Raw genomic sequence first — 22,570 nt, forward strand, 5'->3', positions numbered from 1 at the left:
AATTGAACATATCATTCAAATTATGCTATAATAAAATATTTTCTGAAAAGTTAGATTAAAGGCTATTTGAAATTTCCTGATGTTTAGTCATAAGGGGACACATATTCACCGTTTTTACACATCTATTTAAAACCAAATAACTGCAGCTATAAACAATATTTATCAAACCAATTTCATTACAGATGAATAGCAGACATTTCAAAGGTGTAAAGAACTGAAATTTAGGACAATCAGTCCAAGAATTACTAAGAAATACTTCTTTGAAATCTTTTTTTTTCATTCAGGAAATTGGCCGAAAAATTGTTGTCCGTTTTTCAGTCCTTTGCAGTAAGTGGGAAATTTTTTCTAAGTTTAAAAAATAATCATATTTGTTATAAAAATATAATTTACCGGCATATTTCTTCCATTTCAGCAATCCTTTGAAGTTTCTACACCTCAAAATCATAAAACGACGAAATTGTGTCCCCGGTGAATATGTGCGCCCCACTCTATATCATTCATTGTTATTAAACAAACTTTAGGAAGTCTCTGATTACAATTTAATAAACAATACATTTATTATGTTATAATCATCACCCTTAATCTTCTCCATTGAGGGAAAAAATATGAAACAATATGACTGGGAAAGAAACCGGCCGAGTCAAAATTTTGATTTTTAGAAGCTATCACGACACCATGTCACCACTTAAATTTTGATCTCTTCTTTACTACACTCCAATCATTATTTTATGTTAGTAAGATTATTGAAGTGAAGTGAAATTTTCCTACAAAACATTTTTGGTTTTGTTTATAATTCTGTCATGCTTTTTTATTTAAAAAAAAAGGTTTTATTTCATCATTATTCAACATTTAATGCTTAAAATTTATTATTCTTGAAATGACAATACCATATACAATATTAAATCAGCTTATTTTCTTTTTTATCGTATCAAAATCTAATTACTTCATTATATCAAGTGGTGTAGAGTTTGGTTTATTGACAAATAATCAAATCACAGGTTCCTTTAAATTTTCAATCATAAAAATGACGACAGTAAGAATAATTAGAATTCTATTTTATGCCATTTAAGGCAACTGCACAATTTGTTTTACATTCTGAATAACAACAAATAATTTGATGAACCCTTAAAGAAATAAAGGATTGGAATGATATATTAGAAATCTTAAACATCTATGGACATCCATTTATTAAGCATGTTTGTAATTAAATATTTTGTCAAAGGTTACAAAAATGATTGTTGGTTGCATAACAACAAAAGGCATGTTGGCACAGTTGGATATACCTCTGTTAGACGACAAGCAATCTGCTTTTCAAAACAGCTTGTACTTGCCCAAGCAAGCTTAAAATACCAACACAAATTACTATTTGTGCTTAAGTCAAATCGATGCTTCCTAATCCTATATTGTTTGGATCTTTCCATGCCCATACAATGCAATAATGGGAGAACAGCTGGTCAAGTAATTCTCTTTCATCCATAAATTCTAACTTCTCTACCCTAAAATAAAATAAGGAACAAATTAAGAACATGTTATATGTCCTTTGATTGAGTTAAGCTATTTCAGTTGATATTTTATAGTGTGTCTTTCTATGTTGTGATGTTACACTATTGTTTCAGAAAAAGGGTGAAGGTTTGGTACCATTAAAACGTTTAAACCGGCTGCATTTGTTTGCACCTGTCCTAAGTCAGGAATCTGATGTTCAGTAGTTGTCGTTTGTTGATGTGGTTCATAAGTGTTTCTCGTTTTTTATATAGATTAGACCGTTGGTTTTCCCGTTTGAATGGTTTTACACTAGTAATTTTTTGGGGCCCTTTATAGCTTACTGTTCGGTGTGAGCCAAGGCTCCGTGTTGAAGACCGTACTGTGACCTATAATGGTTTACTTTTATAAATTTTGACTTGGATGGAGAGTTGTCTCATTGGCACTCATACCACATCTTCTTATATCTATATATAAACCACTGAAATTATTGATTTTTCAAAAGTTAATGATTCATTATTCTACATAAAGTAAAAATAATATGTCAGGTCCTAATTTAATTCACTGATGTTTCAAAAACAAATCAACTCATTTTTTTTATGTTAAAACATACACAATCACATTACAAATGTAAATAGAATAACCTTCAAAATAAGTTCCTGTCTGAACTACTGAGAGTAAATAGTTAGTTGATTTTTTACATTTATAAATTTACTGCATAATAAACACTCAAACAGCTTGTTGTCCCTCGCGCATTATGTTACAGGGGACATAGAAATACCAGGTGTTTGTCTGTGTGTGTCTGTCTGTCCCGTCTTGTTAGTGCTTTCACATGAACAATTCATGCCAGATTTTTATGAAACTTATAGCATAGGTTTAAATCAGCAATGTCTCAGACAAGTTTGAAAATCAGTGGTGATCAATTATTTTTAAAAGAGTTATGCCTCTTGGAAATATCAATATTGAAAATTGTATTGTTAGTGCTCTCGTGTGTACAATTCTTTTCAGATATATATTAAATTAACATCAAAAGTTTATATCAGCAATGTCTCTTACAATTTCAAAAATCAGTGCCCATCAACAAATTTTAAAAGAATTATGTCCCTTGGAAATATTAATTGTATGGAAAATTGTATTGTTGGAGCTTTCAAACCTTCATTTCTCTAAGATTTTTATAAAAAGTATTACATGGGGGACAATGGAACTCTGTTCTTTTATTTAGAAATGTTATGAACAATGTTATAACATCAGTTTACTAAGAACTATTTTTACTTAGCTTTATTTTGTATCAAAGTACATTCTGGGGACTACTACATCATGTCTTGGGAGTTCCTTTTATATGACAGTCATAAACCAGTTCTTATCCAGATTGGACGTCCCTACCTTAGAGTCGAGCAATCAACTAAATGACTCAAGCCTGGAAATATTATATTCACGTAATACAATACATCCACACACAGATAAAATCATTACATTCTCTTCAGAACATAAGGTATAATAGAAATCATTTATAGACATACTGTAGAAACATTAATTTTCGTGGGGTTAAAATTTCGTGGTTTTGTCTATATAAAATTTCATGGGGATTTAATTTCATGGTTTCTATTAAATGGAAGTGATATTATATGTAAGTTAAATTTTCGTGGGGGTTTTAATTTCGTGGATATATTCTTTCCACGAAATAAACGAAATTAAATCTTCCACGAAAATTTCTGCTTTTACAGTATACTATTAAATTATGTTTGGTTATCAATGTCTTAAGGACACACCCATTACCAGTAGTTGAAACTCACATGGAAATGCTGTCATTTTTCACACATGAGCAACAAAACATATTAAATCTCAAAACATGAAGAATAAAACAGCATTTCAATGTCCACTGCCATTACACATATTTTATCAGTCCAAGTTCAAAATTCAAACAAATTGTTTGGTTCTTTTAAGCTTTTTTAAAGGCATCCTACAAGTAATGAAGACATGAAATGTTATTTATCATGTAGTTAATATTTCCAAGGGACATAACTCCTGTAAAAATAGTTGATCGGCTCTGAAAGTCAAGCTCATTCAAGACCTATCTGAAATAAACCTTCTATAGATAAATTTCATGAAATTAAAAATCTGACAAGAATTGTAGTTGTGAGAGTGCTAACAGTGCAATGTTCAATATAAATTACATATCAAAGGGATATAATTCCTGTAAACATAGTTGAAAGGCACTCATTTTCAAACTCTTCCAGGACATAACTGATATGATTTAACCTGACAAGAAATGTACGCTTGGGAGGACTTACAATCAAATTTCCTATCAAATTAGATTTCGAAGGGATAAACTCCTGTGTAAAAAAAATGAACAGGACTGATTTTCAAACTCATCCCAAACAGTGCTAATATTAACCAGTTACATGAATTTCATAACAATCCTGCATGAAATGTAGGCTTGAGAATATTTACAATGCAATTTTCCATACATTTTAATTTCCATGTGGCAAAACTGCTTTAAATAGAGTTTATTGTCAATGATTTTCAAATTTGTACTAGACATTGCTGATATAAACCTTTGATATTAATTATATAAAGATTTTGCCTGAATTTAACATGTGAGAGTGCTTACAAGTCTGAAGGAAAAGACAGACATACAAAAAAATGCCCTATATTTCTATGTTCTCTGCACCTTGACAAAAGATATGTCATGGAATAGGTTATTAAGAAATATAGAAAACATGCCATATTTAACAGTTCTCCCATCTTGTACCCAAGAAAACTATGAAAAAAGTAATGATGTCTTTACATTGAAATTAAGTAGTGTGTGTATGTGTTTCCTGCCCAAAACAAATGATCATTCTCTTAGGGAAATCATTCTTGACACAAAAACATCTCCAAAAGTAAATATCTAAATATTATCTCCCCTGAAACTGGTGGCTATTTCCATGAACAAAGTTTATTTTTATTTTTGAGTTCAAATTGTGTTATTATCCATATACTTCATATTCTGAAACTGCAAGATAATTTTTGATAATATCGGCAGAATGTAAAATCATGCCATGTACCTGTGAACATCAGCATGTGGAAGACATTTGTAAATATTTGTCATCTCCATACCATCAGCTGCTTCCCATCCTGTATCTGTAAATCTGAAAATAAATCAATACATGTTTGTATACCATCTCAAACATATCATGAACTAAATAGCTTTATATACAAATTTTGTTTTTATATGTCTAATTTTGAACTTCATTGCTTAATGTCTTCACTAAAATTGAATGTATATATGCTTATTTTAAAAATCTAAAAATCATTGCAGTTCTGGTTGTGTGTTTTTTTTAGTTTTAGGAAACTTGCTTCTAATCAAAACATCAAGTGCATTTAACATATTGAACTTGACTCAATTTTGGCAAACTGTCATTTACAAGCATTGGAAATTAGTTAAATTCCTATTTGAGTTCCAATTTTTCATTGCGACCCCCAAAATAAGTCATTTATTTGTCTGATGAAAATATGATTCAATATTTAGTAAAATGATATGTTGGTATGACATGAATAAAATTGAGAATGGAAATGGGGAATGTGTCAAAGAGACAACAACCCGACCATAGAACAGACAACAGCAGAAGGTCACCAACAGGTCTTCAATGCAGCGAGAAATTCCCGCACCCGAAGGCGTCCTTCAGCTGGCCCCTAAACAAATATATATACTAGTTCAGTGATAATGAACGCCATACTAAACTCCAAATTGTACACAAGAAACTAAAATTAAAAATAATACAAGACTAACAAAGGCTAGAGGCTCCTGACTTGGGACAGGCGCAAAAATGCGGCGGGGTTAAACATGTTTATGAGATCTCAACCCTCCCCCTATACCTCTAGCCAATGTAGAAAAGTAAACGCATAACAATACGCACATTAAAATTCAGTTCAAGAGAAGTCCGAGTCTAATGTCAGAAGATGTAACCAAAGAAAATAAACAAAATGACAATAATACATAAATAACAACAGACTACTAGCAGTTAACTGACATGCCAGCTCCAGACTTCAATTAAACTGATTGAAAGATTATGTCTTCATCATATGAATATCAGGCACAATCCTTCCCGTTAGGGGTTTAGTATCATACCATCATAACATATATGAGAAGAACATAACCCGTGTCATGCCAACAACTGGTTTTTAAATAAATGTGTTTAGTGCCGATGCAAAGACCCTATAAGTGAATCAATATTAACGCCAAAATATGCAATCTTTAATGACCTGACAACAGTATCGTAACTATATCCCTTCTTAATAAGTCTATTTAAAGGTTTTGTTAGCTTCAGAGGTGAATACTGACATTTTTGTGCTTTATAAAGAATATTTCCATAAAAAATTGGATGTGAAATACCTGAACGTATAAGAAGTCTGCATGTTGAGCTATATTTACGAATGATGTCCTTATACCGATGATAAAATTTAGTAAATGTTTTGACTAGTTTGTGATATCGAAAACCCTGGTGTAATAATTTTTCAGTAATACATAAATTTCTCTCGTTAAAATCTAAAACATTGTTACATACACGAGCGAATCGTACAAGTTGAGATATATAAACACCGTAAGATGGTGACAAGGGAACGTCACCATCTAAAAATGGATAATTAACGATAGGAAATGAAAAATCATCTCTTTTATCATATATTTTAGTATTAAGCTTTCCGTTAATGATATAGATATCAAGATCGAGGAAAGGGCAGTGGTCATTGTTAGTATTAGCTTTATTTAAAGTAAGTTCAACAGGATAAATTTCTTTAGTATACATACTGAAGTCGTCATTATTGAGAGCCAAAATATCATCCAAATATCTAAAAGTATTATTAAATTTGTGTATCAGATGTTGTTTCGATGGGTCTTTGCTGATTTTTGTCATAAATTGTAACTCATAGCAATACAAAAAAAGGTCCGCAATAAGTGGTGCACAGTTAGTCCCCATTGGAATTCCGATAACCTGACGATATACGGAATCTCCAAAGCGAACAAAAATATTATCTAGTAAAAATTCAAGGGCATATATAGTATCAAAGCATGTCCAATTGACATAGTTTTTTTGTTTATTGCTACTAAAAAATGACCTAAAAGAGTTTGAACATATATATTCACATTCTGACTTTTTAAATGCCCATTTAATTAGGAGTGTGAATTTTTTCTAAATGAGAATATGAGGCAATGTGGTATATAGGGTAGAAAAATCAAAACTTTGAACAGATTCAAAATCACCAATATATGCATGCAATTTATCAAGTACTTCCAACGAGTTCTTGACACTCCAAAAGTAATTAATTCCATTATTTTCGAAGGCCTTATTTGAACAATTTATTATCAGGTTTTTGACTGTTCCAAGTGTACTGGTAAGAAGAATAGACAATTTAGTAGTGGAACAATGGCTTGAAGACGAAATGAATCTATATTTGTAAGGTGTTTTGTGTAGCTTCGGAAGCCAATACATAGTTGGGACTTTCATTGTATTTGGTTCTGCTTGTAAAGCGGTAGCTAAAAGTTTATGTTTGTTACAGATGTCGTTTTCTGAAAATGGAGTCAGTTGGAATGTTGGTGAATTGGTGCTTTCTTTTTTCAGAACCTCAATGTAAAATTTACGTCAAACAATAATAATATTATTAGCAGCTTTATCGGCCGGGACAAAAACAAATTCCTTGGCTAGTTCTTTTAGTTTATGTTTGATACGAGAAATAGGTTTATTGTGGTTATTGTTAAGAGTAAAATGTTCTTTAAAATGTTGAATACGTATATCAACTATGTTCATTACGGATTTAAAAAAAGAGTCCAAAGATTTTTTGTCAGCTTTTTCCCGTTTTATCCATTTTAAACAGTAAGTATGGAGTGAGTCGTGGATGATATTACGACACTCATTCCAATTAATAATTGACGGGGGACGATATTTAGGTCCTTTACTGAGGAATGATTTTAACTCTCGGTCTTGAACGATGTTAAGATCTCCTGTTATAACATGGGAAATGGGTCCATAAATGTATTCGGAATTACTGCAATTACATGAAGTAGGTGTATTTTCACTGATATTAACATCTTTACATAATTGGCTATAATTAAACACAAATTTCCGGGTAGATTTCTTGTAAATATAACAAATAAGAGGGAGCTCAGTATTATCAAAATATCCCGGAATTTGTTCTTTAACAGAATGGTCGTTAAAAATACCGGCAATATTTACAAAATCAAAACCTTTATTGACATACTTTATTTTAATAAACTGTTTTTTATGATCTTCAGGGCGATCAATTTTGGGAAACAGTTTAGAATAACAATATGCCATTATAATTTGAACGATTTCATACTTAGAACTGCTATATGAAATTGTGTTGTAATCCTCTAAAATTTTATTTAACTTATTAACCGGTAATGAACAGAGCTTTGTTAACAGATAATGTCTGCCGTTGTTTTTTGAAATAGAAATTAGGTCCGAAATATTGGTATGATTGGTCCGAAATTTTCTTTGATTGCGATTTTTTCTACGACCATGAGAACGGTTTTTACGAACAGTTTTAGAAACTATATCCAAAATGTTAACAGAATCGGTTCTTGATATATTACCAATTCCCATGATATTATCATTAAGACCGAGAGGGTAGACTGTCTGTAATTTTTTAATCCAATTTAATTCAATTATTTTCCGCGATCGTACAAACTTTGAATGAGATTCACCAGGCTGCTTATTTACTACTTCTAAAGGTTGAACTGCTAAATATTTAATAGGATGATTGTGCTTCTTAAGGTGTTGATAAATGATACTTTTGAATTTATTGGGTCTTTTAAAACGATACAGATGTTCTTGAGTGCGTTTAGATAAATATCGTCCAGTTTCACCTACGTACTGAATACCGCATCCCGGTTTGTTTCATGTGAGTAAATAAATTATACTGTTTGTTTTTCAAGTTATATCAGTTTCAAAATTTAAAGAAAATGTGCGACCATTAAACGTGGACCTTACCGTATTGTTGGTGGAAAGACGGGGACATGTAAGTCATTTTTTGGCATGACACTTATCGATAGAAGGGTAACCACGATTTTTATTGTTAAAAATGTTAGCGATGGTAGTATTTTTAGATAAGCGATTTTGAAGATTGAGACGTGTAGATACCCTTTGAACGAGTTTAGTATTTAATATTTTTCCATTTCTAAGCTTCATATTTGTTTTTTGTTTGTGAATTATATTAGAAAGGAGCAAAGACTGGCGTCCAGAATATGAACCAGCATACAATGAATTAAATTATGTAAAAATGATAAATCTGTTCGGCTAAAGATGTCAAACGCTATCCGTATTAATTACCCAAAAAAGAAAGGGTATATCAGGGTAGCGACTGACGTCTGACTAAATAGTAGAATGGGGCTGAATATTGAAATACTACTTTTTGATAAATATTCCTAAAGTAATGAACTAGAGAAGTTCTCACTCGGACACACACTCCATAATCTAGTATATTATAAGAGCATAAACCTGAAGCACGGGGAGGCACTCTACTGTCTCCACACGGCACTAAAGACAAACTCTGTAAAAAATAAAATTGAGAATGGAAATGGGGAATGTGTCAAAGAGACAACAACCCGACCATAGAACAGACAACAGCAGAAGGTCACCAACAGGTCTTCAATGCAGCGAGAAATTCCCGCACCCGAAGGCGTCCTTCAGCTGGCCCCTAAACAAATATATATACTAGTTCAGTGATAATGAACGCCATACTAAACTCCAAATTGTACACAAGAAACTAAAATTAAAAATAATACAAGACTAACAAAGGCTAGAGGCTCCTGACTTGGGACAGGCGCAAAAATGCGGCGGGGTTAAACATGTTTATGAGATCTCAACCCTCCCCCTATACCTCTAGCCAATGTAGAAAAGTAAACGCATAACAATACGCACATTAAAATTCAGTTCAAGAGAAGTCTGAGTCTAATGTCAGAAGATGTAACCAAAGAAAATAAACAAAATGACAATAATACATAAATAACAACAGACTACTAGCAGTTAACTGACATGCCAGCTCCAGACTTCAATTAAACTGATTGAAAGATTATGTCTTCATCATATGAATATCAGGCACAATCCTTCCCGTTAGGGGTTTAGTATCATACCATCATAACATATATGAGAAGAACATAACCCGTGTCATGCCAACAACTGGTTTTTAAATAAATGTGTTTAGTGCCGATGCAAAGACCCTATAAGTGAATCAATATTAACGCCAAAATATGCAATCTTTAATGACCTGACAACAGTATCGTAACTATATCCCTTCTTAATAAGTCTATTTAAAGGTTTTGTTAGCTTCAGAGGTGAATACTGACATTTTTGTGCTTTATAAAGAATATTTCCACAAGACTGCACACGCTGAAATGTCTCGCCTTCTTTACTAATCATTGATATTATGTTGATAGTCCTAAATATAAAGCTTTATTACAACTGTCACATAAACTTAACATTAACCAAGTAAACTAAACATTGACCAATGAACCATGAAAATGAGGTCAAGGTCAGATGAACCATGCTAGGCAGGCATGTACAGCTAACAATTCTTCCATACAACAAATATAGTTGACCTATTGCTTATAGTTTAAGAAAAACAGACGAAAACACAAAAACTTAACACTGAGCAATGAACCTTGAAAATGAGGTCAAGGTCAAATAAAACCTGCGTGACTGACATATAGATCATAAAATATTTCCATACACCAAATATAGTTGAACTATTGCATATAGTATTAGAAAAAAAGACCAAAACTCAAAAACTTAACTTTGACCACTGAACCATGAAAATGAGGTCAAGGTAAGATGACACCTGCCAGCTAGACATGTACACCTTACAATCATTCCATACACCAAATATAGTAGACCTATTGCATACAGTATAAGAAAAACAGACCAAAACACAAAAACTTAACTATAACCACTGAACCATGAAAATGAGGTCAAGGTCAGATGACACCTGCCAGTTGGACATGTACACCTTACAGTCCTTCCATACACCGAATATACTAGACCTATTGCTTATAGTATCTGAGATATGGACTTGACCATGAAAACTTAACCTTGTTCACTGATCCATGAAATGAGGTCGAGGTCAAGTGAAAACTGTCTGACGGGCATGAGGACCTTGCAAGGTACGCACATACCAAATATAGTTATCCTATTACTTATAATAAGAGAGAATTTAACATTACAAAAAATCTGAACTTTTTTTTCAAGTAGTCACTGAACCATGAAAATGAGGTCAAGGACATTGGACATGTGACTGACGGAAACTTCGTAACATGAGGCATCCATATACAAAGTATGAAGCATCCAGGTCTTCCATCTTCTAAAATATAAAGCTTTTAAGAAGTTAGCTATTGCCGCCGCCGCCGCCGCCGCCGGATCGCTATCCCTATGTCGAGCTTTCTGCGACAAAAGTCGCAGGCTCGACAATAAAAAATTGGATGTGAAATACCTGAACGTATAAGAAGTCTGCATGTTGAGCTATATTTACGAATGATGTCCTTATACCGATGATAAAATTTAGTAAATGTTTTGACTAGTTTGTGATATCGAAAACCCTGGTGTAATAATTTTTCAGTAATACATAAATTTCTCTCGTTAAAATCTAAAACATTGTTACATACACGAGCGAATCGTACAAGTTGAGATATATAAACACCGTAAGATGGTGACAAGGGAACGTCACCATCTAAAAATGGATAATTAACGATAGGAAATGAAAAATCATCTCTTTTATCATATATTTTAGTATTAAGCTTTCCGTTAATGATATAGATATCAAGATCGAGGAAAGGGCAGTGGTCATTGTTAGTATTAGCTTTATTTAAAGTAAGTTCAACAGGATAAATTTCTTTAGTATACATACTGAAGTCGTCATTATTGAGAGCCAAAATATCATCCAAATATCTAAAAGTATTATTAAATTTGTGTATCAGATGTTGTTTCGATGGGTCTTTGCTGATTTTTGTCATAAATTGTAACTCATAGCAATACAAAAAAAGGTCCGCAATAAGTGGTGCACAGTTAGTCCCCATTGGAATTCCGATAACCTGACGATATACGGAATCTCCAAAGCGAACAAAAATGTTATCTAGTAAAAATTCAAGGGCATATATAGTATCAAAGCATGTCCAATTGACATAGTTTTTTTGTTTATTGCTACTAAAAAATGACCTAAAAGAGTTTGAACATATATATTCACATTCTGACTTTTTAAATGCCCATTTAATTAGGTGTGTGAATTTTTTCTTAATGAGAATATGAGGCAATGTGGTATATAGGGTAGAAAAATCAAAACTTTGAACAGATTCAAAATCACCAATATATGCATGCAATTTATCAAGTACTTCCAACGAGTTCTTGACACTCCAAAAGTAATTAATTCCACTATTTTCGAAGGCCTTATTTGAACAATTTATTATCAGGTTTTTGATTGTACCAAGTGTACTGGTAAGAAGAATAGACAATTTAGTAGTGGAACAATGGCTTGAAGACGAAATGAATCTATATTTGTAAGGTGTTTTGTGTAGCTTCGGAAGCCAATACATAGTTGGGACTTTCATTGTATTTGGTTCTGCTTGTAAAGCGGTAGCTAAAAGTTTATGTTTGTTACAGATGTCGTTTTCTGAAAATGGAGTCAGTTGGAATGTTGGTGAATTGGTGCTTTCTTTTTTCAGAACCTCAATGTAAAATTTACGTCAAACAATAATAATATTATTAGCAGCTTTATCGGCCGGGACAAAAACAAATTCCTTGGCTAGTTCTTTTAGTTTATGTTTGATACGAGAAATAGGTTTATTGTGGTTATTGTTAAGAGTAAAATGTTCTTTAAAATGTTGAATACGTATATCAACTATGTTCATTACTGATTTAAAAAAAGAGTCCAAAGATTTTTTGTCAGCTTTTTCCCGTTTTATCCATTTTAAACAGTAAGTATGGAGTGAGTCGTGGATGATATTACGACACTCATTCAAATTAATAATTGACGGGGGACGATATTTAGGTCCTTTACTGAGGAATGATTTTAACTCTCGGTCTTGAACGATGTTAAGATCTCCTGTTATAACATGGGAAATGGGTCCATAAATGTATTCGGAATTACTGCAATTACATGAAGTAGGTGTATTTTCACTGATATTAACATCTTTACATAATTGGCTATAATTAAACACAAATTTCCGGGTAGATTTCTTGTAAATATAACAAATAAGAGGGAGCTCAGTATTATCAAAATATCCCGGAATTTGTTCTTTAACAGAATGGTCGTTAAAAATACCGGCAATATTTACAAAATCAAAACCTTTATTGACATACTTTATTTTAATAAACTGTTTTTTATGATCTTCAGGGCGATCAATTTTGGGAAACAGTTTAGAATAACAATATGCCATTATAATTTGAACGATTTCATACTTAGGACTGCTATATGAAATTGTGTTGCAATCCTCTAAAATTTTATTTAACTTATTAACCGGTAATGAACAGAGCTTTGTTAACAGATAATGTCTGCCGTTGTTTTTTGAAATAGAAATTAGGTCCGAAATATTGGTATGATTGGTCCGAAATTTTCTTTGATTGCGATTTTTTCTACGACCATGAGAACGGTTTTTACGAACAGTTTTAGAAACTATATCCAAAATGTTAACAGAATCGGTTCTTGATATATTACCAATTCCCATGATATTATCATTAAGACCGAGAGGGTAGACTGTCTGTAATTTTTTAATCCAATTTAATTCAATTATTTTCCGCGATCGTACAAACTTTGAATGAGAATCACCAGGCTGCTTATTTACTACTTCTAAAGGTTGAACTGCTAAATATTTAATAGGATGATTGTGCTTCTTAAGGTGTTGATAAATGATACTTTTGAATTTATTTTGAATACCTGCAAATAAGATGAGGACCAAAAGAAGTTGGACTACCAAAACAAAATGACTAAAATAAATGGAGAATGTGTCTATGGGCCACAGATGCCCCCGCTTGTAAATATGCATGAGTCAACTTCCACATACAGATGCAGGATTCATGTAGTTCAGACCGTTTAGTAATTATAAGCATTGTGTATAAGTTTCATTACATTTGGTTGAGGCAAACTAAAGTTAGAGAACAGAAACGACTGATTTTGCAATTTTTCCATTTATAAAGGGCATAACTCAAGAACGGTAAAAGTGATGCCACCCAATTTCAACCTTGATCTGTGTTTTGTGGTAATAAGCATTGTGTATAAGTTTCATAACATTTGGTTGAGGCAAACTAAAGTTAAAGAACGGAAACCAATTTTCGGGACGTACGGACGGACAGAGGAGACGGACGGGATAAGGGTAACACTTAATGTCCCCTACGGCTTGGGCATAAAAATGTCACTCAATTGGATATGGTGGTTGTTGTAAGAAAATAAAAAAAGAATTAAAGGAGATGAAGAGTATATGTCAATGAGACAACAGTCCACAAACACAATACACTACACAACAGAAGACTTTTATTCCCCCTTTGTTGATTATACAATATACAAGTTTTATTATAAAAATTAACTTCAGAAATACCTTATTTTCTGAGATTGAAGGCTAGCACATGCTGAAGCTCCTGGTAAGAAACAATCTCTTTGCTTTAAATTCTCTATCATAACTTCTCCAAATTTGTCTTGCATATTAACCTAAAAAATTTTATTATTTCATAATTTCCTCAACATGCAATGACATTGTTATTTTCAGGTCTTTGCCTTTAAAAATAAAAATATAGACCCCATAGGTAATTCATTGTCTTGTATCATAAACAAATATATGTCTCCATATAAAGCCCAGACATTCAGTGACAAAAACAGAAATATACTTAATATAGGTCTACTCTTGAAAAATCATGGTTTAAATACACTGCTCTATCACATCCATCATTAACAGCTACATGTATTATAAATTAATGAATTCTAAAGATCTTGATTTACAGATTTATAAACCAAAGATTATTATATTCATAAAGGGCATAGGCAAAAGGTAAAAATATATTTTCTATGGTTTATCAAATCTTGTATCTACCTATTCGTAAGTATTTCAAATGAAGCTTTTGTACAAATTTTTTTCGTCACTTTTCTGTTGTCAGAATGCAACCTTTCTTGTCAAAACCTTTTAGTACAAGAATATAGGCTAGCCATGCTGACCACTAATCAACTTCAAATAGGCTAATTTAACATATTTAATGCAGTGAAGAAACAATTTGAAAGCAGCATATTGCAAAGCTGTGACTTTTATTTTTAGGCAACTCATTATCAACTTATCAAACTTTCAATTACCTTTATTAAAATCTTCAGTTTCATTCATTGATATTACATACAAATATTTTTGCTATACAAAAGGATTGGAATGAAAGTTTACTACTTTTTTATAATCAGCAGACAAATATGTTACCTGGTACCTAAAATAATCAAAATAAACCAACAACCCAACTGTAGTAATAAAATTAAACTAGAAGCTTTGAGGAGCCTGAATCACTCACCTGGCAAAAATATTATCATTAGCAACAGTGGCAGTCAATTCTCACACATTTAGCAAGATTGTGACAAGAATTGATCCAAATCCAATCGGAGAATATTTCTGTACATATGTTCAAGTGATTTAAGGAGTATATACATGTACTCCAGATAAAGCATTTGCTTCTAAGTCCATGTAAAGACATGTTACCCCAAAAAGGAGTCCTTTAATGATTTCAATCAATTATTTTTTATGTAGATCTTGTCTTGCTTATTATTTTTGCTTTTACAGTTTCTCTATTTCCATTATAGCTTAGTAAAGAAAATTCCAATAAAAACAACAAGAAATGAGCTGTCAAATTAATATTTTGTATATTTTGAAGGCACCTCCAGGCTTGTTTGAACAGCCACAATCTATGCCTATTTTAATCTGTCAAGGACCATAAATCCTGAAAGGTAAAGTGAAAATCATCAATTTGAAATTGGCCTCCATCTTGTCATCAGTTACAACATATTAAAATTTGAAAAGCATTGGTGGGACTGTTCAAAGATTATTACAAGGAAACCACATATAGTTCTCAAAATACATGTAATTGCCAAAAAACACCACAAAGCATGGGTATTGTAAATATTGTTATCTGAGGGCAATAATTCCTATAACGATTTGATTGACAATGTTTGTCATGATGATCGACTTGATGATCTTTTTTTGTTTATATTAATTTTGCTGTTTACAATTTCACTCTATCAATAACAATTTACAAAATAACTGACAGAAAAAAAAGAAGACTTTTTAATAGTGTTAACCAAGACACATGGGGGAGGGGGGTAAAAAATATCATGTTAATTGTTTTGGCTGAAAAATTGTCAAATTTGTTCCCTCTCACAATTTTGGACAATTACGCCCCCTTTCATCAGACCCTGGGTCCACTCCTGACAACAGACACCAAGTGATGGAAATTGTTCACATGGATCTTCAGTCCTTACATAAATCAAACAATACATGAAAAGGACTGCTAGAATTCTAACAAAATACAGTCAATTTAGCTTATAACTTGGTTTACCTGTTCATAATTAAGAAATAATGCTGATGTAAAATTATCTGTAATCCATTTTAACAAAACTTTAGTTTTATCACTATCAATATAGACAAGTACACATTCTGCTATAAATACTGTAGGTAAAGATTTATCCACATGACAGTCATGTAATTTAGTTTCAACTTCTTTAATATCTCGTAGATTTGCTGATACTAAATGGTAATCTTGTCCATGAATTTCAGACTTGCTTATCTGAATATCTTCTTCTGAAAAAAAATACAAATATGACCGATTAATACAATAAGAAGATACCAAGGTTGCATTGAATAATCTTAAATTTAAAAGGGGCATTGTTGTGCATGTAAGGGGAATAAATAAATGCCACTAATTCTTTTAAACATTCTATCTATAAAAGAACCACTGTGAAATTTCTGATTACTTTGAGTTGATTGCAGTTAAGATCTAACTGCTGTCTTTAGACTGGTATGGCCATGGACTGTATCGAGGCAAAAAGTCAACATTACAATATTTATCTACTGGTATGTTTCATCATAATTGCTTGGAAATTAATTTTGATAATACATTATTTTGCAAGTCACCTGAATTTTTCAATGTTCATATCCCATAATAACCTGTCAAATCTCACTACTCATTAGAATAAAGACACATAAGATTTCTAAATATCATCATTTTTCACCTTGCCTAGGGTTACAATTGGGCGATAAGCAAGCAATTAATACAAATAAGCAATTCACCGACAAGATTTTCATAAATATGGATCTGAAAGCAGTATTTGTCATCAGGCAAATTTATTTTTATTTTTTATAGTTATTTTTGGTGATTCCTGTTTACTTTTATATGCATTAATTTATACTTAGTAAATATATGATGTTGGTTCAGATAAATTCGAGCTTATCAATACAAAATTTATTTATGACCAAATTTGGTTTAAATTGTCTTCAGAGTTTCCAGAAGAAAAAAATTAAAAAAATTATTATTTAAGATGGAAACCAAGTCATGGCAATATCTCTAAAAATATATGTGCATATCCTCTGATAGGAACATGTATAACATAACATGTTCCTATCAGAGGATATGCACATATATTTTTAGAGATATTGCCATGAATTGGTTTATGCATATATATTTTTAGAGATATTGCCATGACTTGGTTTCCATCTTATATAATACTTTTTCTAAATCTTATAACAGCTGTATATAATATATATATTAAAATATACCCTCTGAAGCTATTGCATTCAGCAAGGGTTCTCCTTTTCTGATGAAAAAACATTTTTTTGATGTAACAGTAGGAAAATCCATCTCAACAAATGACTTTGCTTTGATTCCATTTGATTTAAACAACCAGTATGTAGTGTCAAATCCTGCTCCCAAGTTCACAACCTGGCAATTACCATCTGTCATCTGAAGAATATAAAATAAACAAGTGAAATGTTGGCATATTAACAAAACCACAAAATGTAACAGAACAAAACATGAATATATAAAAGGTAAGTGACTGTCCCTTAATGTAAGGAGTCTTAACAAGTTGGATCTTTATCTGAGATAAACAATGAGAGAGCTTTACATTTATGTATTTAATTAGATATAAGAAGATGTGGTATGAGTGCCAATGAGACAACTCTCCATCCAAGTCACAATTTGTAAAAGTTAACCATTATAGGTCATAGTACGGCCTTCAACACAGAGCCTTGGCACACACCGAACAGCAAGCTATAAAGGGCCCCAAAAATGACTAGTGTAAAACCATTCAAACAGGAAAAACAATGGTCTAATCTATATGAAAAGCCAGAAACGAGAAACACTTATGAACCACATCAACAAACGACAACCACTGAACATCAGGTATATATTGCTTATTTAGTTAAAATAAGTTATACCACATCTCCTTATTTTTATAGAGGTTACAAGAAGTCACTGTTATGTTGGTGAAAGTTGATAGTGAAAAAATCCTAAGATAACCCTTACTACAGAAACCTTTTGTGGCCTAAGAAATTATAAGATATGGACAGAAAAAAAAATATTTTAAGTTTAATGTATCATATTCTTCTTATTTCCAGAAAAGAATACTATAAATGAGTTAAATACAATTTAGGGATTTTTAACGCTGCAGTAGCCTTGAAAGTCTTTTAACTTATTTTCATATATTTCTTAAAAAAGGACAGACAAAAATTTAAAGAAACTACTTGATGTCTGAATGATATCTGACAACTTGCTTCTAATATAAAAACAATGAGATGTGGTAAATGTAATATACACAAATTGCCAATGACACCAAAAGACCAAATGACAAGAATGAAAACAGCTACAAGTCACCATGCAGCCTTCAACAGTGTGCAAAATCCATTCCTATGGAAAGCTATTAAAAAAAATCCAGATAACACAATGTGAAACGATGCAATTGAAAAATCAACATTGTAAATGCTTGATTTAAATTATTACCATAAAACTTAAAACAATTAAACAAATTATGACAGATGACAACCACCAGCAATCACTAGACTACAAGTTCCTGGCTTAGGACATGCACATAAAGAATGTAGTGGGTATAAACATGTTCCTTGTGTCTTAATATCTGATGAGTCAGGCTATTTCCATCTGATTATTTGTTTTTTTATTCTTATGTTGAATTGTTACACCACAGTCCAATGTGGGTGTTGATCCCTCACAAACATATTAAATCTGACGCAGTTTTGATGTGCCTGTTACACATCAAGAACCTGCTATCCAGTGGTTGTTATTGGTTGCTGTCAGACCATTGATTTTTCTCTTTTGAATTGTTTATCTGTTCCTTTACTTAGGTGAAAATGATGTTAAGATTCCTTGGGAGTAAGGACTGTTAGCCTTATTGCATATAGATAGATGTATGTTGATGATCATCAGATGTGACTATGCCATTTTATGTGGGATTGAATTGTATTGTATCTTTTAGCTATTATGTCTTGTAAACATGTCAAGTATGTGGCCATGTAAATCATAATTGTATATGAACTGGTCTTTATTTTGGATATTGGACAGAAAGTTACTCTTTAGGATTAAAAAAACATTTTTAATGTGTTTTCCCAAATATCTAGTTCATCAAGATCATTTTGAAGGGATTTGCAACCACTGATATATTTAATTAACAGGTATGCAGTGGTATCATCCCCAAATAGGCACATACTAAATTTATGCCAACTGGTATGGTATTTATAGAAAACAAAAAGAAACTTAAGCCCAGAACAGAACATTGAGACACTCCAAACAGGGACATAGCACTAAGTCTCAAGGATAACTGCTTTGATAGGATGTGATAAGAAACTTTGAATCCTGTAGCAATCAATCTAAAACAGCAGCCAGGTTTATATCTTTAAACTACAGAGAATATAGACCTGGATCAATGACAGCAATTGACTCAACAATTAAACACATATATATAATAGTAGAGCATTCGAAAAAAACCTTGAAAAAACTCAAAATCCATGCATATATATGTAAATATAATTTTCTCAAACATCCAACAAAAACAGATTTACTCAAACTCATAAAGACATAAGACTGAATCCATGAATATATTTTATCCTGTAAAATGCTGTATGATGTATCCCATAGTAATCAAGATTGTGTATGAATGTGAGTAAATTATGACGGACTTTATTGATGTTGGTTTAAATCTTGATTTTAACGTTAACCTAGTCCAAATAATTAAAACGTCTTGAAATAGCCTTTCAAGACACCATAATTATTTGGACTAACATAACCATGGATATAACTGTTACCATCTGGTTTGGAAGTTTCTAGTCACGCCCGAGGCCCTGGACATAGTTATGTTCATACCAGGTCTTTAAGACTCATTTTATCTGGTTCCCCAACATTTCCAGTATCCTCGGAAATTGCAGGTGAATGAGGTGATCCAAAAGACAGATTTTGTTGCCCCTTTGAAACTTTTCTTAATTTTTTTGGTGGCATGATCAGAGTGGAAGAGATCTTAAATTTTTTTAAGTCTTAATGCATTGACAAAATTAATGGTCAATGGAGACATGTTTTGCTTACCTACACAACAGTTAACCCATACGAAGATGTCCCCAATGGGTCGGTCTTTTCACCACCGAACACCCAAAAAGACCACTAACCCTTAAGAAAAACAGTAATGTTACACAATAAAACAATAAAATCGATTAAATTACGTAAAATTTAATCCTATTCTCATGTTTTTCACATTTTTATGTGCATTAGTGATGTTAAAGTTGAGAATCAAACAAAAAAAAAACGCTTCCGGATCCAGCAATATTTTTTTCCGGATTTACATTGTCTGTATTTCATTGTATATTATCTTATGGTCTTTACTTTTCAATTATTAGAAATAAATTGTTCAAATAAGTTAAAACATATTATTTAATGTGAAATTATCACAATAATTATGTAACACTCCCAAACGTGTCCATCCCCCCAAACATTTCCGATTCCCCCAAACGTGTCTATTCCGCCCAAACGTGTCCTCAAAATCCCAAATCGCCCAAACGTGTCCGATTTCTAACCCCCCAAACGTGTCCGATATTTGTTATTCGCCAAAACGTGTCCACTTTAAATCGCCTCAACGTCTCAAAACTTTTAGCGCTATTATGTCTTCAGTTACTTAACGATTATGAATTATAAGGTTGGTATCAGGGATGCTAATGATACATGCAAATTTATTTCTCTTGTTCATGTCTCTTTAGTGATACTCAAACCAAAAATATTTTAAAACTTAAAACTTAATACCAGTACATACTTTGAAGAGCTGATAGAAAATGTGCATCATCTTTTTAACTGTCACATTACGTTAAATCAATTGTGAAAGAGGTAATAATCGACTGACACAAATAATGGATCAACTGATTGCTTAACGTTTTGTGGCAATTATTTCATGCATATTTAAGTCAATAAATTGATTGGTTGTTTGTTGCTTAATGTCCAGTGGCAAATATTTCATGCATATTCAAGATGATAACATATTTACAATAAATACAATATGTAGATCTATCTCTCCCTACACAAGGCTTCGGATTTAACATCCCCATTCTGACTGGACGTGGCTGCGTACTTTACATCCCGCACAGCCGAACGGACGCCCCACTTTGGCAAAGGTTTTACTGTCGGTCGGAAGAAGACCTAAGTGACCATATTTCTATTCTCTAGTCTTACTTGGGGATAGGACAATAGATGAAAGAGTAAAAGGAGTATACGTCATTGAAAGAGCAATAACCAAATTTGTTATTGAAGAACATTATATATTTAATATTGGTGGACATGTTATTGCTATTTGAAGGCAAACAATTAACTTATAATAACTAAATGGGCATTTAAAAATATGAACAAGATTGAGCGTTCATATAAAGGAGACGTTTAGGTTTTATATGGACATGTTTGGGCGTTCTTAAAAAAATGGACACGATAGGGCGTTCTTAAAAAGGACACGTTTTGGTGCCCTTTAGCACCTAGACATGTTTTGCGGTTCAGTGACGTTATATGGACACGTTTGGGGGAATCCGACATGTTTGGGGGGATGGACACGTTTCTGAGTGATACATATATATTTAAAAAAATGTTAAGATTTGAAAGTGTACTGTTCTGACAACAGCCCTGCAAGACTGTTCTTTTTGGTGTTTGACACCAAAGCTGTCAAGTGAAGCCATGCACTAAAATGGGTCAATTGAGCTGAGTTTACACAGCTAGTTGAACTTCTTGTCCAGGAAGAATTACGAATTTGCCGGTATTTCATTGAAATCACTTTATATCTAATCAGTCTGAAGGCTAAGGAATCCGGGTGAAAACGGATTATTTTCCGAATTTCCGGGTTATTTGGTCACACGGCGGGTATTCCGGGTGACCCCTCAGAATTGTGAAAATCTCGGGTTACACCCGCAGGATCCGGGTCAGTTAACAGGTATGATATTTAGGTGTGTTAGATGGTATTTTAATGTGTTCGGTGGTGTTCGGTGGTGTTCGGCAGTGTGCGGTGGTGCTCGGTGGTGAAAAGACCTACCGTGTCCCCAATTGGTTCTGCTGGGTCTTGATGCTTATTGTTACATTATTATGCTCAAATTAATAATTTATTGCATCATTTGGACCCCTTTAGAAGATCAGAAGGGGACATTTCAATTTCAAGATTGAAGATTTCAATAAATTTCATGCTAATGGCAAAGGGTGCGGTTCCAAAGGATCTCTGTGCATGTAAAAGGTGCATACTTTGATAAATTTTTGAAGAAGTGTCCTCATCGCTATTACACGGGCATAGTAACCACGGCTTATTTCTGGTGCATGCTTATTTTGACTTCTTTGAGTCAGTAGAGTGATGAAAGGGTCTTTCCAGTATCCTTTCTCCACTGCAAATCGTTTACATTGGGCAGCATCATCATTTGTTGCCCTAACAGCATCATCACTTGCCATATGGAGTAAAAATGCGTATAATTATAACTCAAATTGAAATTAAAAAGTTGGTGTCTTCCATATTTGTTTACATCGTTTGCATCAAAGTTGCACGACCACTTTTTACTACGAGCTTATTGTCATTA

General features: G+C 32.5%; 1 protein-coding gene across 1 annotated transcript; it reads right to left on the minus strand.

Annotated features, from left to right (window-relative positions):
• Positions 1 to 749: 749 nt before the first annotated feature.
• LOC127738036 (leucine carboxyl methyltransferase 1-like) lies at positions 750 to 22,517 on the minus strand. Its single transcript, XM_052249097.1, has 6 exons — positions 22,245 to 22,517; positions 17,258 to 17,441; positions 16,041 to 16,282; positions 14,057 to 14,166; positions 4,527 to 4,610; positions 750 to 1,496 (listed from the first exon to the last, which is right to left on the minus strand). Exons 1-6 carry the CDS (start codon positions 22,443 to 22,445, stop codon positions 1,373 to 1,375), a joined length of 945 nt encoding a protein of 314 aa, XP_052105057.1. The 5' UTR covers positions 22,446 to 22,517; the 3' UTR covers positions 750 to 1,372.
• Between the last annotated feature and the right edge of the window lie 53 nt (positions 22,518 to 22,570).

The sequence above is a fragment of the Mytilus californianus genome, unplaced genomic scaffold (genome assembly GCF_021869535.1).
Source record: "Mytilus californianus isolate M0D057914Y unplaced genomic scaffold, xbMytCali1.0.p SCAF_4, whole genome shotgun sequence".
NCBI classification, from domain to species: domain Eukaryota; kingdom Metazoa; phylum Mollusca; class Bivalvia; order Mytilida; family Mytilidae; genus Mytilus; species Mytilus californianus.

Coding starts and splice junctions, on each gene's coding strand:
- LOC127738036 (XM_052249097.1), bottom strand. CDS start 22,445: ATGGCAAGTGATGATGCTGTTAGGGCAACAAATGATGATGCTGCCCAA. Junction 16,283..17,257: donor GAATGCAATAGCTTCAGAGG/GTATATTTTAAT, acceptor ATTTTTTTTCAG/AAGAAGATATTCAGATAAGC. Junction 1,497..4,526: donor CCACATGCTGATGTTCACAG/GTACATGGCATG, acceptor ATTTTATTTTAG/GGTAGAGAAGTTAGAATTTA.